An 18,344-nucleotide genomic window follows, 5' to 3' on the forward strand; every position below is an offset into this window, starting at 1 on the left:
TCAAATCAACAAATCAAGCTTTTGGCGCCAACAACTATTAACTTAATCAAAATCTAGTTAATCAAAATCCAGGTATATTTTTTAGTTAAGTCGCTTCAGAATCCAGATAATATTCAGCCGGTATCAGTAATTATAAACGATTAATTAAAAATCGTGACCACCCTACAACGTTACGTGACGCCAAAATGGATACCGTAGAAAACGGTAACTTTTTATAAAATTTCCCCTTGTGATTCGAAAAATATCTCCATAAGACTTCCACAAATCTCCTATGGATACGGCAAAATGCAACGGTTGCACGGGGAGAATGCAGTGGCTGAAATTTGGCGGCAAAATTAAAACTTCAGCAACTTTCCGAATAAACGCCCAAAAATTAACAAAGGCGTCATTTTAGCCCACGTCATCACAGAGGTGATAGGTAAAAAAACACAAACGAGCCCTGGGCAAGCCGAAAAATCGAAAACCAATCGAAAATTGACCAGAAAATCACAAATTTTCAACTTGGATATACCCTATACACTACAGTATATGGCCATAAGGAAAGCATAGCATAACGCGAGCCATATAGTACAAATGGAGTCGTATGCGCCATATGAACAAAGCCGGATAATAAAAATATTTTTTTCTTACCTTTCCCTTCTAAATATCGTTCTGAAATTTTAACAGTCGATTGCAACAAAAATTAGAATTGTATATAAAAATTCAGAAACCTCTACAACCTGTAATAACAGCAGAAAAAAATGATAAAGTCCCGTCTTATCACCGTCTATGCTTTTCTTATGGCAGCCATTTGCTAGTAGTTATATGGAGAGTATACGGACGATTTACGGAATAACTTTTACACGATAACGAAAGATTATTGACACAAATCATTACTAAATATAAATTAATTTACTAATAAACTAATCTTATTAAAAAAATGGTAATATGACAACTACTAAATACAAAAATATAAAATATTTCTTACCTTTCAATGCTTCGAATCTACTGAACACACAGCTTCGTAAATGCGGCCCCACGCCACTTTAGCTACGAGCCGACAGCGAATTGTTTACAACGCGCGCCCATTGGTCGATTTTGAACTTGCCGCAAAAAATTGACCAATTAAAACACTTCGGTTGAATTCGTTCGTTTCTTTTTCCTACCAATAAAATTTTCTCATTGGAACAGAGGCAAGCGTTTTGTTTGATTAGCGGGAAAATAATCGTTACATAAATATGCCTCATTAGCATTAACATAATAAATACTAATCCTATTAATTTGTTACCTTTATTTTGATATATTTTGTGAAATAGTACTAATTTATATTTTCATGAGCAAAATAATATATCAAAAACCATTTTGTAAGGAATAATATTCGTTTTGCCACAAATCGTTTCTGAATATACTAAAATTAGTACTAAACACCCAAGGATATATGGAAAATGAATATTTTGAAATCTAACAATACATAAGTCCGATAAAATCAATTTATAAATATTAATTACCTATGCAACTAGTAATTAGTAAAAATAAAAATTGTAATTTTCTTAGTTGGTTTAGGTTTCACATATTATCCGCTAGGTTCGTTGTTGTAGCCGGCAACCGTCAGTTTGATAGAAAGATCTAAATTGCTACATATTTTTACAAATATTGCTTATTATTATGTATTTAATAATTTATTAATTGTAAGTTTAAGACTGTTTTGTAAATTTTAACAGAACTAATCTGTAGACATTGTTAATATGATGTAATAATTGTCATAGATTTCATATGTTGTATTTAACCACGCTGTTATTGCCATGTGACGATGTAATGTTTTGGTTTTTTTTAGGAGCTATTGTTGAAAAATAAATAAGAAAAATGGCCGGTGCGGATGTAGCTGCTTTGGCGGCAGATTTGGCGAGGGCAGTGGAGTTAACCCTGAGTCCCAGCGCGTCTCAAGCCGATCGTTTAAAAGCCTACCAAGCATGTGAGAGTTTTAAAGAAACCTCACCTCTTTGTGCAGAAGCAGGTCTTTATCTGGCCGCTGCCACCCAACATTCCCTCATATCCCGGCATTTTGGTTTGCAATTAATGGAACACACTGTCAAATATAGATGGACACAAATCAGTCAACAAGAAAAGATTTTTATCAAGGAGAATGCAATGAAACTCCTTGCTGCGGGTGGTATAAGTGATGAGCCTCATATGAAAGATGCTCTAAGCCGAGTAATTGTTGAAATGGTGAAAAGAGAATGGCCCCAACAATGGCCTGGTTTATTAAATGAACTGTCAGATGCCTGTGGTTGTGGAGAAATACAGACTGAATTAGTTTTATTTGTTTTTCTACGGCTGGTTGAGGATGTTGCTTTACTACAAGTAAATGTTAAGTCACTACTCTTTGAATTGAAATGAGATCATTGCTATTTTTAGACTTTGGAATCAAACCAAAGAAGGAAGGACATTTATCATGCATTAACAGCCAACATGTCTTTAATTTTTGAGTTTTTCTTAAGACTCATTGAATTACATGTTAGCCAGTTAAGAGCCTGTTCTGAAACCAATAATATTAAAGCTGTTGCTCATGGTAGAGTGGTTCGTGTTGTACTGTTAACACTAACAGGTATGTTTAATTGAATATGTAACAGAAGCATTTTCTTTATTAATATCTTTACTATTCAGGTTTTGTAGAATGGGTATCAATGACTCACATTATGGCCCAAAATGGCAGACTTCTGCAGATTCTATGTCTATTACTGAATGATGGTGCTTTTCAATATTCAGCAGCTGAATGTCTGTCTCAAGTATGTTTTGTTATTCTATTTCTTTTTAACTATTTGGAGATATATATACTTGTCTTTAGATAGTGAGTCGAAAAGGAAAAGTTGAAGAGAGAAAACCATTAATGATGTTGTTCAACACAGAAACTATGCAATGTATATTGACAGTAGCCAAGAATCCAGGAAATATATTGGATGAACAGTTTTATTTGTTTAAGAAGAAGTTGTTGCAGGTTGTTTATCAGTAAATGTTGACTGTATTTCTATTAAAACTGGATTCATTTAAGGTATTAGGAGGCTTGACCCTGCAGTTGTGCACATTATGGTCAAAAGATCCTACGCATCGCCCCGTCAATTTCTCTATGTTTCTGGAAGCTGTTTTGGCATATAGCAGTCACCCAAGTTTATGCTTGGCTCATGCCGCTAATCCACTGTGGAACAGTATGTTGAAACATGAACAGGTATTCATTGTGTAAACTTTATGTCATAAGATATTTATTGTTGACATTTTGTAGATATCCAGAGACCCCTTGTTTCAGTCTTGTATCCCTCAATGGGTACAATGTACAGCACCAAAAATTGTTAAATTCAATTACTCATTAGATAAAACTCCTACTAGCAATGATATTAACGAAACGGTAGCTTATGCCAAAATAGATTTTGATAGTGAAGAAGAATTTTCAGCTTTTTTTTACAGAGCGCGTTCGGATTTCTTAGATTCTTTTAGGTGTGGCTCTAATTAGAGTTTATTTTTGAACCAGTGGAGTTTGATGTTTTATTTTTTAGATCGGCAACTTTGGTAGCGCCCTTGATTACGTTCAATTATGTGGAACAGTGGTTGTTGAAGTGTCTGTCGGTCCCAAACTCTACATATGGTTTATCGCAGACTGATCCATTTTTTCAGGAATGGGAAGCTTTAGCCAACTTTCTAGAAAGTGTCTTAAGCCGGTAGGTTGATGCTTAATAATTGGAGCTGTTTTTTTTAAAACTTGTTTCAGGGTGCTTCAAGCTCATGAGAGACCATCGATTCCTTCTGGTCTCAGGCTATTGCAAATGTGTTTAACATATCAACCCACAGATCCTTTGATTATGTCCACGTTACTAACCTGTATCTCAGCACTCTTTGTCTTCCTTAGTATGTCCACAGGTCAAATGGCACCAGCAGGTAATGCTTTTGAATTCTTCAATGACTTAGTTTTCTATGATTTTTCATGTAGTGAATTCCGTTGCGGTATCTGGAGCTGCGCTCTTACCCCAAGTGTTGGAGAAGATATTTTCTACATTAGTGTATGTCCCAGAGGGCCAGTCGAAGGAAATGAGATCGCGGGCGTTGAAGAACGTTCGCAGGCATGCAGCCTCACTCATGGTGAAGATCGGTAATGTGTATATCATGGAGTTATATTTTGTGTTTCATCATTACTGTTACTTTTACAGGGAATAAGTATCCTCTTTTGTTACTACCCGTTTTCGATCAGATTAGAGCTACCGTTGAGAATTTGTCTAGGCCTGATGGACCAGCTAACATGAGTACGCTAGAGAAGGTCACGTTGTTGGAAGCCTTGCTGTTGATATCTAATCATTTTGGTATGTCACTAGTTTCTATCAGTAATTAGAAAAGAAGCAAGATTATCTATTTGTTAAGGATAATTTGTTGAACAAATTCGTGTGCGTGTGTATAAAGCCGTTTTTCACACACGAGGGTCAGATTACAGTTATTGAAAATGAAAAATTCTAGTTAGGTACACAAAATAGATGGTTGTCTATTAAATAACGTAGTTTTTCCTATTGGTTTGGTGTTTGAAATTAATGTGTTAAACTAAGTGGCTGTTATCAAAAAACAAATGGAATTGTCATGTAAGAAGAAAATTTTTCAATGTAGTCATCTCCATGCTCTACACACTTTTGTCACTGATTTGGAAGCTTGAATATTCCTCCTTCAAGTTTGAAGATTTTTAATCAGGTTGTACACAGAAGTGTTTATCTTTTAGTTGTTAAAAAGTTTTAGTTTAAAAATGAAGTTAAAGTAGTGAATGCATTAAATTAGAAAACACATGAATCACTAAATGGTATGTTTAAAATTTTTTAATAAAGTACAATGAAGGGAAAACAGGTTGCATTATGGTAGAATCATTTCGTACGATTTTGTTTAAAACACTATGACTGGCCTGAGTAATAAAGGGTGGGTTGTAATAATTTTACTTCTCAAAATATATAGAATTAGTCTGTCCAATCAAACAGTGAACCACGTCAACAGAATTGATGACGTCAAAACGTCGCAATGTTGCCGTAACAAAATTATAATGTAAATAAAATAATTAAACAAAAATACTCTTAATCTTATTAATTAATCATTAATAATAAATAATCAAATATAATTTATTTTAACATTATAGTGATTAAAGCTATAATTAATTATACAGTTATAATAGTTTAGCATTGTGTTTTATTATATTTACACTGAACTCTTTTCTATACCACCTATGAGTTAGAGTTCTAGGTGCGTTTTTTATGTAGTTGTATCCGCTGGAGGCCTAATCCACTTAATTAAAAATTGTAAAAATAATCTATTTTACTTTCATTAGAGAGCATATTTACCTTCTACGCTTAGTGTTTGTTTTGTTACTTGTAAAGTCATTTTGATATTACTGTATTTCTCCTTGGTTTATTCTGTTACTACCTGTATACATCTAATATATTTGCCATATATGCAGAACAGTTAATATTCTTTGTCTCCTTACATATTTTGAACAATTATATCTGCACAATCTTTTACACTCTACAATAAGGTTTCCTACACTTATGATCATGTTTTCCTATGATCAAGTTCATCTAAACATAAGGTGTTATTAACCATTCCTGTTTCTAGCATGAAAAACAATATCTCTGCAATTAATTATTAATAAATGCTATAAGTAATAAAATCTAACAATTGTTATTCCAAAGTTTACCTTCTTCCATCAACTTTTGTTATCTTAACACTATTTTTATTATCATCTTGTAATGAGTGACCATTGGGTATATTGGTCCCATTCTGAAATATCCATTTCTCATCTAAATACATACATTGAAATATTGTCTTCCTTGATTTTATTATATGCTTGTAAAAATTGTATTCTTTTAAAAACAATATTTGCAAGTTCTATTAGACCTTTTCGACACTTTTCAGACTAACAATTTCCTCTGAAATGATTGTATTAAATTATGTCTACATAGAAAAAACTACTCACTGTTTTATACATTTCATATATTTAATCTTAGATCGAGTTAATATCAAGCTGATCTTACCTGCTTCGTATGAAGACTGTTTCTTTTTCAGTGAATTCAAGATTGTATTTTTAATTTTTTGGGATATTTTAGTGATACTATCCATACTAATATTCAGTACAGCTCCTACAGGCTAAAAATAAAAATTTAATAATTTAATAATAATAATTATTATTTTAATAATTTTCAATAAAAAGTTAATATTTAACAGCAATTAGTAGCAACTTAATATTTAACATTAAAAATGCTTACCTCTCTTAACGAATTTTGTTTTTTATGCAAGAGGGGGCCTCCATTATCTCGTCCCTTTTGGAAGTGACTGACTTTTGTCGAGAGCCGCAATCTGTTCTGTCTGGCTCCGGCATTTTCAATCACAGTAATAATAAGCTGCGATTTGAAATTTATCAAAACAAGCAAAGCGTTACAACAGCGTGTGTCGTTTTATAACCTGTTATGACAATTAATTATTTTTTGACAGCCGCGCTTTTGCAGGCTGGTTCGGTTACATGTCCGAACCTATTAACAGCATTGTGTCTCTTTTTAATTAGAATAAAATGAGAAGGAAAATATTCTCTGATTATAAAACGAATTTATAATTTAAACAGGCAATATATTAGACTTATTGATGACGCGAGTTCACTGTTATTTTGAATGGACTATATGTTATACCTTCAACAGTTTATTAATGTTCAAAATATAAAAATATTACAATATAAGTAAACAATTGTATTGTCAACTTACCATCATCAATATAATTAAAAATAAAGGTAATGTTACAACTACAAACCTTTATATACCTTTCATTGTGTCGAGTTATTGTGTGAACAGCTTCGTAAAATATAAATGGATAATTAAAATGTATTCTTTGAAAATTGTATGGGTTTCTTGATAATTTTTTTGTTTTAATTTGAGCAAAGCTTTTTTGATCTTTGTATGTCCATGAAAAGAAATGGGGAAGGGCAAAATCTATATTCTGGGATCCCGTTGAAACCATGCAATCCTTCTATTGAGCTCTTGGTGTTTTGGACCTAAAATCGACGGCTGTAACTGACAGTTTAGTCACGGACTATTAAGTGAAATGACTGAATTACTGTTTAATACGGGCCCCGAACTACTTTCTTCGATTTTAAGTCTGCTGATTTTTAATGGTCATCTTAAAGGCCATCCGGTCTTCTCTGAGACGGTTGATACTTGTCGGATTTTAGACTGTTGCCTTGGAACACTTACAATGGCAATAAAAAACATAAAGTACCTCTCAAACTCGCGACTAGCCTAGCAGTAGAGCAGCCTCCTGTATTCTTAACCGTTGTAGCTACCAAGCCCGTCAAATAAATGTTTAAAAAGTTATATCAATCTCTTTATTGTTAATAATAATAACTTGATCCTCGTATCGGTTGTAGATGTAGGTAGAATATAAACAGTGTCAGTGCATATGAAATGTTTTTATGTAGGTGATTACGAACGACAGAGTTCCTTTGCCGGCGAAGTATTGCAAGAAGCCAACGCTCAATTCTTGGCTATCGTCAATTCGGGGGCATTGAAAGGGGCAGCAGAATTTCTATCATTCGTGGGCCTGAACAAACCATCTGTGCCAGCGAGTAGCGACGATGTTTGCGGTCAAAATCGAAGCAATTTGTTTTTTTGCGTCAACCTGGTGCTTGGTGCAATTAAACGGTGCTCGTGGCCTGATGATCCGGAAAGGGCAACCAGAGGTATTTATCTGATTCTTTCGTTTACCCATTCCGCTCATTCTCGACTCGTTTTTAGGAGGATTTGTGGTATCATTGACTGAATCTGGTAATCCAGTATGTAGAAATCCTGCAGCGCCTCACGTAGTACCACTGTTGCCCCATATGTTATCGTTAATCAAGATATTTAACGAGATGTTCACTCCAGAAGCACAGGCCCTTATCCATGACAGTTACAAAGGTTGCCTCGCTATGCCCGAAACAGAAAAGTCGAATTTATTAGGATTAATAGGTAAAATGAACCGAATAGTTATAAGAGTCACCTTTGAATGAATCTTCTCGTTATAGGTCATCCTTCCGATAATGGTGATAACCTCATTATCCAAAGCCCTCTCGAAAGGATGCAACGATTCCTAACAGGCCTGCATGAAAGTTGCTACCATATGATCGGTTCCATGGGTAGTTCTCTCGGCAGAGACCTATATAACATTCCAGATTTAGCTCTGGCAATAGTCAACAGCGTTTTATCTTATTTACATGTGAGTCCTCATGGTGTCTCGTGGAAAATAATGATTAATTTGTATTGTTTTCTTTCAGTTTGCCCCGGATTACCGGTTAAGGCCGATTATCAGGGTGTTCCTGAAAGCATTTGTATTTTCTTGTCCGGCTCCATATTACGAATCAGTATTGCTACCAGTACTGGCTCACATTAGCCCTATCAGTAAGTAAATGATTGATGAGAGAAGCGTCAGTAATCTTAATTAACTAATCTCGTAATCTTTTTCTTCAGTTTTGAATAGATTACATGGTAACTGGCAAAGAGTCATAGAGTTCCGAAACAGGGAGGTTCAGGAAGACAATGCTGACACACAGGAGGTTCTAGAGGATTTCTTAACCAGGGCGTTGACGCGAGAATATTTAGATCTTCTTAAGGTTAGTTTGTATCATACACTTAAGATGTCTCCAAACATTCTTTAGATTAGTGCATTGATTAATATTTCCATATCTGTGCAGGGTTTCATGTTAATTAGTCACTAGATGGGTTTCTTAGTATATCCAGTGCCATATTAATCGCGCTATATGACATTTTTTAAAATTAATTACATTATTCATTAGATATGCTTAAGACAATCTTAATTTACAAATAAATTTATTACTACTGTTCTGTTGTACTTGTATTTCCTAAATTAAAATAAAACTAAACTACTTAACAAGTCAATTGAAAAGTTCCCGGCATACCATAGTAAAACACATTTTTTTGGCAAAATTAGTTTTTTTTATTCAACATAATTCCCTTCAAGGGTGATACACTGATTATAGGGACCCTCCAACTTTTCAATACAATTTTTGTAGTACGATTTGTCCTTTACTTCAAAATAGGCCTTAGTTTCGGCGAGCATTCTTTTGAGATTTGAGAACAGGAAATAGTCGCTGGGGGCCAGGTCTGGAGAATACGGTGGATGAGGAAGCAATTCGAAGCCCAATTCATGGATTTTTGCCTTCGTTTTCACTGACTTGTGACACGGTGCATTGTCTTGGTGAAGCAGCATTTTCGTTTTTCGGCGATTTCGTCCTTCAGACGGTCCAATAACGCTATGTAATAGTCGCTGTTGATTGCCCTTCCTTTTTCAAGGTAATCAATGAAAATTATTCCATGTGCATCCCATAATACAGACGCCATAACCTTGCCAGCCGACTGCTGCGTTTTCCCACGCTTTGGAGCGGGTTTTTTCAAATGATGGAGTTATGTTTCGTCCATTGTCACATATCGACGCAAAAACTCGGGTTTATTACGCTTGATCATCTTCAAACACTGCTTCGAAAAGTGAGCTCGCGCGGCACCCACTTTGCACACAGCTTTCTTATACCCAAATATTCGTGAATGATATGGTGTACACGTTCAGTTGATATCTTTAGAGTGTCTGCTATTTCATTCAGTTTCAATTTACGCTCATTCAAAATCATTTTGTGGATTTTTTAAATGTTTTCGTCGGTAACAACCGGTGTCCACTGCGTTTACCGTCTTCTGTGCTCATTTCAGCACGTCTAAACTTAGCATACCAATCCTTTTTTTCCTGGGACAGTGTCCGGAAACTCGGCATTAAGCCAAGTTTTTGCTTCAACTGTATTTTTTTCCCTTCAAAAATCAATATTTTATCAACACGCGAATTTCCTTTTTATCCATTTTTTGACAATAACAAAAGTTGCTTCACTCAAAATGCTATAATTCACAATACTAATGATGCGGCAGCGGTTAAATTTATACACGCATCTTTTGAGGGTTAGGGCTAACTAAAAAACATGGATTTAATTCTAGTAACGCCATCTATGTGTCAGGCCGGGGATTTTTCAATTGACCTGTTATATAGAATATTAGTTTGACTTGTATGAGCTACACCATAAGCTATGACAGTATGTTATTGGCAGAGTACTTTTTACCTATTAGGGTTGTAATGCCTTTTGATTTTTTGTGATGAGTAATTTTTTTCCTATTTTTGTTTATTTCAATGTTGCTGAAGGAGGATCAGGAATTTATTCCACTGAAGGACCACTGAAATTTTCAGAGGGTCACAAACGGATTGATTAAGGCTCTCTGTCGTTTTTAATGATTTTGGTGGACCAGATTTTGATTTTTCCGGTGTGATACCGGCCTTTTCAAACTAATTCGCTTATTTTAAAATGATGGACGGATAATTTCAGTTGTGAAATTTTGAAAGTGACGCCGCTGAATAGCTTTTTTTTAGCTCTTGCACGTACAAAACTAATTATATAATATAGAATTTTTTTTAGACATCTTGTATCCAATTTTAGATAGTGGATGCCGCTTGTTTAATAAGATTGCCCCTACATTTTCATTTCTGCCCTTTAGGTTGCTTTAGTTGGTGGTAGTCTAACTCCAGAAAGTAGCTCGGAAACTATGGAGACTGAGGAATTGAGCAACTCGCCGACGCCTCCGCCTACCAGGTCAAACCTAACAGCCGAAGTTATATCGGATTTAGGACTGATATTGTTGAGGAGTGACAAGACTTGTCAGTCTATAGTGTTGACGGTGTTGGGAGGTTTGAGTTGGATTGATAGCAACGCGTCTTTGAAAGCCACTCTGTTGACTGGCCCGATAGTTCGACAGGTAAGTGAATTTTTGTTATGCAGTATGTATTGAGGAGAGAAAACAATGTTGCAAATGAAATGCAATTTATTTTCTCTTTTTTTGCGTAAATTGATGTACAAAGACGAGCTTGTTTATTTAAATGAATAATATAAAAATATATAATTAAATATGTTAAATCGATTTGTAATGGTGAAATAATTATGAATTGGATGGAAATGACTTACTAAATCATATGCCTGATTTTGGATAATATTGATTCCGTCACCGGACCCAACTGATGATTATACACACGACATATAAGAATTCTACTGCTCTTGATTCTTGACTTCCATTCTTGATACATTTTCTTTCTTCTTAATTCTGATTAAACCTTTATTTTCTTGACTGATTCTTGATTCATGTTCTTTGACTAATTCTGACGTTCTGCCTCAGTTCTTTAATTATCGCTAATTCTTTTGCCTTTCTTATCCTGGCTTAGATTCACCCGTAAAACACAGGAATTAGAAGCATATCTTGTATATATTAATTATGAACAAGTTTAGCGTTCATTTGATATTGTGCGATTGACAATATGAGTAGCAGGAAATTTGAATACATTTTATTAATAATAATAGCAGTAATAAAAATGAAATAAAAGTTTAAAAATACATTTTATTTAAATATATGTAAAATTTATATTACAAATAGTATTTCAGAGGCGAATTCTTAGAATTTTCTGTTTAATGACAATATATTATACTAACAATACATTAAAACGTAATATAATAGATTTAACAAAAAACTTATAGTTTTAAATATACAAAGTTTAATTGACTATTGAATATGGAACATTTTATATTCTTAGATATAACTCGGCCAAGTACAGAGTACAGTACAATATATATGTTGAAGACTAGTTATTTTGAAATGTCTTGCTCAAAATATTGGACAGACTGCTTGTTAAGTTTTGTGCATAATCTGCGAATTAAATAGAACAGTCAAGATATAATTTACCAACAAAGTAAAACAAGTCCCTGGCTTTGTCATATTACATCTATCATACTGCCGGGCTTTAATAACATCACTGTTTAAATCACATTTCTTAACATATTTGGATCAATGTTTTCGTTCTTCTATGCCACAGCTAAAATGGAGGCTTGTTATATTTTACAAATCAGTTACATATAATTAACATTATAAAAAACTTACAATTTAAATAACAACCGGAAACCATATCCCTGTTAAGCAATGCTCTTCTACATTACAAACCCTTTTGCTCTTATTTAAGACCTTACAAGAGATTTCCATCAGTTTTGCGTTATTTATTGCTAAAAGACATTTCTGACATAGATCAGGATCCCTGACCTGAAAGCTGGGTAGTCTTTTTGAAATGGTACTACATCCAGATGTCTTAAAATTTAAGCAAATCATTTTAACTAAAAAAAGAACCATAAAAACACAATTAACAAAATAAGAATATTTAACAAGTAGGTTTATAAGTTTTTTAAGTTTGCTTTGTCAGCCATGTTAAAAAATGCTCCAATTCGAAAGAGACGCTTTCAACAAATGCTTTGTCGAAAAAAATTAATCCGAAATTCTTTGTATATAAATCAAATTGTTTCTATAGGAAGCATAGCATTACCAAAAAAGTCCAAAATATCCAGTAACTTTGATTATTGCCACCAAATATAAACACACGTACACTATGCCTTCTTATTTTTTAGACTTCTGAAAGCAGAAAATGCCAAATTTCAGCTTTGTTACCAAATTTTTACCTCGAGCCACCTAGCGGCAAATTAAGAAACTAAAACACTGTATCGCATGCGCCCATTTAAGATACCCTTCTAAATTCTCAATATTTTGTGGTTTTACCAGACATTCCATACAATACGATATTTTATATTGTCTCAAGTCGTAACATAATTATTTTTCCATGACACAAATATTGCAAGAAACATTTAAATAAGCTATACAAAAGAAAAGTATTATAATTTTCGTAAACTTAAATTTTCTGAAATAGAAGTAAATGTAATTACGCCGTAACAGTATCTTTATTCTTATAATAATTTTACGCCGTGTAGCTGACCATCGATGCATCTCTCAATGGAGAAATGGCCACTCATATAATGGCAGCGGTGTTGAACGCTCTGATTCTACACGGACAACATGAAGCCAATCAAGGTTCATTGTTGACGTTAGGTGCACAGATTTATGAATTACTACGACCGTCATTCGTCGAGGTCTTAGGGGTAAGTTGTATACGATCGGGGAATCAGACTAATTAATCATGTTATCATGCTATTTATCTTTTTAGGTGATGCAACAAATACCCGGCGTAAACCCAGTGGATCTGCAGAAATTAGACGAGCGAATTTCAGGAAGTACCAGCAAGGGGAACCGTATCGAGAAAGTGAAGAAAGACTTGTTCAAAAAAATCACAGGGAATGTATGTTGCTGTCTAATTAAACATAATCGAGGATTACTAAAGCTAAGTTTTTGATTGCAGTTGATCGGTAAAAGTGTTGGCCAGCTATTTAAGAAGGAAGTAAAGTTCAATAATCTCCCTCACATAGTCATCAACAAGAAGACGGACCAGAAAGATATTATCCCGGATCTGCGGAACATTTACGGCAGTTAGTGAAGAATGTTATTCATTTTACATTGATGAGCAACGGTTCTAACACTAAATCAATATTATCGAGTAAAGATGGCCATTATTTATTTTCACATAGATTAAATGTTGTTTTTATATATACCTATATATATATATAGATATAAAAATGAGGGAAATCGTTATATTTTGAGGTGTATGAAGTTGTTCCTTGGCAATTTTGAGAGTGTTGGGATATTCGTGGACTCGAAAGACTTTGTGATAAGTGTTAAGTTCAGTGTATTTTTCGCGATAACGTACTAATTGTTAATTTTCCAACTCGCTCACCAGACTCGGTATTTTCTGGTTAAATTGTTTTTCTCTGATTCGAAATGCTGCGTAAGTGTGTAACGACGTGTATTTATTGCTATTGCCACTTCCGTTTACTTATGATGGAGAAGGAGAAGGAGGAGGAGTAGAATAATCTGTACATATTATTCCTTTCTTTGTTAGTATCCTTTTTAAATTTATTATTTCTGTTTGCCTATATTAATAAAAAGAAAACGACGTGATTATAGTTTTGGTCTTTATTTGCTATCATTTCATTGACCGACAATAATTTGTTGATTGTGAACGTGAATTTGATGAACGATAGGGTCTAATTTAAAATCACATGTTTTGGAGAAAAAGTAATTTCAGAAAAAGTATTAAAAGATGGCTTTTTAATCTCAAATCATACTTATTCAATGAAGCCATACTTTAACGGATTTGAAAGGTGACTGAAAATATTCAATTAAAGATTATTGCGTCTTGCAATTTTTTTCTCAATTTTGTCATATTTTGTTTCTTGAAAAGGGAAAAATGCACCGCAGTCTTATGGAAAATTGCGCGGTGTTTATAGTGATGAGTGCTTAAGTGAACGCCAGTATCCAGGGGGCATTGATTATTCTCCTGAGAATTTTGTTTTGAAAGACTTGAAGACGTTTCACCTGGCTAGGTGTGGAACTCCACGTCGATGGTTTTCCGGCTATAGAGAATATCTTTAATCTTCACCTGGAACGATCGTCCTGACAAATGATTTGATAAGAGCTGTTAGGTCATCGGATAGACCTAATCGGATGCATTTCGCCATTAAGCTTCGTGCCAAACCTTGTCAAAGGCTTTGGTTAGGTCCAAGAAGACCGCTCCAAGTCTTTCACGTCGGTTAAAAGCACAGTTGATTTTTGCGGCCAACCGATGGGCCTGAGTGTTTGGCGCGGAACCCGAATTGCTCATCTGGAATGATATTGTTTGTCTTTGTAAAATCCTTAAGAGCATAAAGAATTGCTGTTTCAGCAAGCTTGGAAATGGAACTTAGTAGGCTGATAGGTTTGTAGTCGGAAGGTGATGACTTAGCTAACTTTTTTGGGCTATCGAAATATTATCGAAACCCGGGGCCTTCTTGTTCCGAATCTTGTTTATCATTTCCGTGAGTATTTTAAGAGTAACCAGATGTTTTAAAAATGATGATAGATGTTCTTTTAAACCATCGTGAATTTTTGTTGAAAGGAATTGAGATTTAGTCATTTACACCAACTGATGCTAAGTGTTTGGAAATGAATTGTCGATCAATTAAAGCATTAATTCTACTATTCAACTAGTGTGATTGAGTCAGTAGGTTGTTCAATTTTTTCCGTTTGCTCGAAGAAAACGGCAAAAATTGAGAGTCTAGCCGGAAAGTTTTGATGTATCCATCGTTTATCCCAGATCTTGCTCAAGTCTTTACAAAACTTACTGGTTTAAAGCTAGCTTCAAAAATAATGCCAAAATCACCTGGTTCAGTTTTTCGCACAGAAAAGAGGCGAAAGTTCACCGATCGCACCGGCAACTGAATACTTAATAAATAAATAAATGAAACTTATAATAAATTCTCTCTGAAAAACAGAAACTACTTTTTCTCCATCCTATTATAATACATTGTGAAAATGTAAATTTATTTGAGACTTACGAAATCAAAGTGGAAACTGAATAATTAGTAAAAAATTAAATGTATATACATCACCCTAAGGAAATATATTTTCTTTGTATGGCAATTATATATTTTTTTTATATATTAATCATAATAAAAAAAATTAGGTTCTAAACTTAAAGAATTAATGTTTTTAGGAATTATTGACACTTGAAGTTTAATGTTGCGTATTTTATGACTTAAGCCTACTTGATTAACATTATCACAATACTCGCAAAAGGTTCGATAAATACATGAAGAACCTTAAAGTGCAGTTCTTATAGAAACAAACACATATACAATTATATTTAACTATTTTATCCATGATGTTATTAGAACCGCAAATTAAATCAGACAATTTCCCTTTCTAATCTATCTGGATTTCTTTTGGCTCGTTTATATGCTACTCGACAATTTGTTTATCGATTTTTAACTATACTAAAAGTTCTTCAGGCACTTTTATGTCTAACAATGTGTTGTCTTCAACTGACCGGTTGGTGTATATTTCTTATTAAAATAAAAACACAAAATAAACAGACTGAATTTCAATGTTTTTTTTGTTTTGTTTGGTGAATAAAAATTATCACTTAATATAAGTCACTTTGATTAAACGTGACAGAAATTCCACAATTGTTGATGGACTTTGATAGCGTATTTGAATATGATTGAAAAAGTGGTGAATACTGCAAATAACAATATGAGCCCCTTATTTTTAATAATATTCATATAAATAATAAAAACGGTAAAAACCTCATGAGTGACAATCATTCAATAGTTTTAAAAATTACTATTTCTGTTTGCCTATATTAATAAAAAGAGAATGAGGTTATATTTTCGGGTTTTATTTCATACTGTTTGGTTGATCGACAATTTATCGTTACAAAATGTAGAAATTTATAAGAACAATATAGTCATTTTAAAAATATAATAAAATACAATGTATAGGTGTAAATTTGTTTGAAACTTATGGGGAAACAATGCTTAATTAATAAACATTTTAAAATTATAAACTGCACCTTAATAAATTGTAATTTTTTATATCAATTAATTTAGTTATTTTTATCATAACAACATTGGATTCGATGAACTTAATACTTAACTGTACTTAATACTTAACATGCTTAAAGAATTACTATATATATATATATATATTCCTATAAAGGTTTTTCCTATAAAGAGCACCATTGTGAATATAAACAATTTAATACATACATACAAAATTGGATCAATATTGCTTCATCAATTCCTGTATTTCATAAATATCATGTTCTTTATCTAATTCTTCCTGCATTAACTTTTCCACATGCTCCTGGAATCTCTGCCTCAGTGCCAGGTTCTCTATATTCTCAATTTTCATCTCCTGTTGTATCCTTTTTGTCTTAATTTCATTCAATTCTATATTGAGTGTCTCCAACTTTGCTTCAATTGATGCTAAAATATCAATAATTAAATATTTTGCGATGTGTAAATAAACATGTACTAACCCCTATTAATATTAGATTCAGAGAAACTGTTGTTAGATGTTGACTGACAGTAATAATCCACCTCTGGAAGTGCTGGTGATGCTTCAAACATGTCACTCGAAAATTCAGTTAAGAATTTTTGTTCTGTTGTTGTGTTCTATGAGAAAGTTTGTGTTAGTTAAATTGTTAATTGTATGATCATTTAGTCCCTCACCATCACAGAGTTTGAGTCTGTTAAATGACTATCATCGCCCGAATTCTGACTATTCCCGTCCATAACATCCAAAACATTGAGATGAGCATCTTCATCGTCAGAATCACTTACATCACCGCCAAATATGTCGTGTTCAGCGACTTTCGGTTGTTCTTGATCGGCTGTCTCCTTTTTGATCACCACTGTACCCTTATTAACCTTATTTTCATCTTCTTCATTAATAACTTCCCATTTTACACTAACCTGGAGAAACAACTTGAAAAAATTGGAAAGATATTTTTTTTAACATGCTTACAGCATCATTGTCGACTCGTAATAATCGTTTTACTTCTTTTTCGATTTCTGGTGCTTCTACATACTTTTTTTTAAGGGTTTTCCGAAATCTTCGTCTTCTAACATTTTTGGTGGGGGGTGTTATACCATGAGGCCATAAATATTTTTTATCAACTTTATTGGAATCTATAATATTAAAGTTGTCATATTACCATGACATAATATATGCATTTAGAGTGTATCATACCTTTTTTCTTTTTTTGTGGCCCTTCCTCGTCTGATTTTTGATCATCTTCCTCTTTACATAGTAACATCTGACATATATCGGCAGTTTTATAAAAACTTTTCGAGTCTATAGTTTTAAGGGACTCAATTACCGTCGGTAAATCGATTATTTTACCTGGAAGTAACCAGTGATCTAATCTCACTTCACCATGTCTCATATCATCTTCAATAGTTATGGAGAATCTATTATCTAAACTTTCACAATTACGAAGAGCTTCTCTTAAAAGCCTTGCTGGTTCCTGAATAATAATTATTGATACTTTTAAACCACATATTTATATATTTAAGTTTATACATACAATAGGAAGCCTCAAAATAAATTGAGATTCAAGATCGTCTTCGGTGTCTTTCCTTTTATTCATATTTATATAAAATTGAAATTATTTAAGGCAAGTATATGATATCGAATTTATATAAAAATTACTAGTATTAACATCAATCAACCAAAACATTAGCTTTAAATTTGTGACTTTGACGTTTTCATATAACCTATAAATTTTTTCTTTCACGACATACCTATTTCACAGTTATCATTTGAAACTGTTAAAAATTTTAATTTATTGTTTTTATAAAAAATATAATTTTTCAAATTATTTGTGGAGTCTAACGGCCCATTAAAACTGATATTCTATATCTAATGTTTTTCTCTAATATTTAATTTAGTTATAATTAATTATCACGTGTATATTTAGTTGCCTTGGGGTAGCTATTATTTTTGCACTTGACGTGTATAGTGATAGTTAATTTATTG

At 33.2% G+C, this 18,344-nt stretch overlaps 2 protein-coding genes across 3 annotated transcripts; one reads left to right on the plus strand and one right to left on the minus strand.

Moving 5' to 3' along the window:
• Positions 1 to 1,547: 1,547 nt before the first annotated feature.
• Positions 1,548 to 13,948, plus strand: Ranbp21 (exportin-5-like protein Ranbp21). The gene is made up of 20 exons (XM_076396600.1): positions 1,548 to 1,667; positions 1,814 to 2,340; positions 2,395 to 2,584; positions 2,644 to 2,765; positions 2,825 to 2,974; positions 3,029 to 3,202; positions 3,257 to 3,468; positions 3,528 to 3,689; positions 3,740 to 3,906; positions 3,959 to 4,117; positions 4,176 to 4,325; positions 7,457 to 7,717; positions 7,773 to 7,985; positions 8,042 to 8,232; positions 8,291 to 8,414; positions 8,484 to 8,626; positions 10,563 to 10,820; positions 12,863 to 13,030; positions 13,096 to 13,227; positions 13,288 to 13,948. Exons 2-20 carry the CDS (start codon positions 1,843 to 1,845, stop codon positions 13,417 to 13,419), a joined length of 3,606 nt encoding a protein of 1,201 aa, XP_076252715.1. The 5' UTR covers positions 1,548 to 1,667; positions 1,814 to 1,842; the 3' UTR covers positions 13,420 to 13,948.
• Positions 12,199 to 18,083, minus strand: Taf7 (TATA-box binding protein associated factor 7). Of its 2 annotated transcripts, XM_076396609.1 has the most exons (7): positions 17,893 to 18,083; positions 17,556 to 17,832; positions 17,331 to 17,494; positions 17,036 to 17,278; positions 16,843 to 16,978; positions 16,571 to 16,789; positions 12,199 to 12,217 (listed from the first exon to the last, which is right to left on the minus strand). In XM_076396609.1, exons 1-6 carry the CDS (start codon positions 17,953 to 17,955, stop codon positions 16,584 to 16,586), a joined length of 1,089 nt encoding a protein of 362 aa, XP_076252724.1. In that variant the 5' UTR covers positions 17,956 to 18,083; the 3' UTR covers positions 12,199 to 12,217; positions 16,571 to 16,583. The 2 variants fall into 2 exon arrangements, with proteins under 2 accessions (XP_076252724.1, XP_076252723.1); XM_076396608.1 differs by lacking the exon at positions 12,199 to 12,217 and having other exon boundaries at positions 13,944 to 16,789.
• Positions 18,084 to 18,344: the final 261 nt, after the last annotated feature.

This window comes from Rhynchophorus ferrugineus, unplaced genomic scaffold (assembly GCF_030347505.1).
Source record: "Rhynchophorus ferrugineus isolate W39M unplaced genomic scaffold, kcgeb_rfMv2 rfM2, whole genome shotgun sequence".
Taxonomy (NCBI): domain Eukaryota; kingdom Metazoa; phylum Arthropoda; class Insecta; order Coleoptera; family Curculionidae; genus Rhynchophorus; species Rhynchophorus ferrugineus.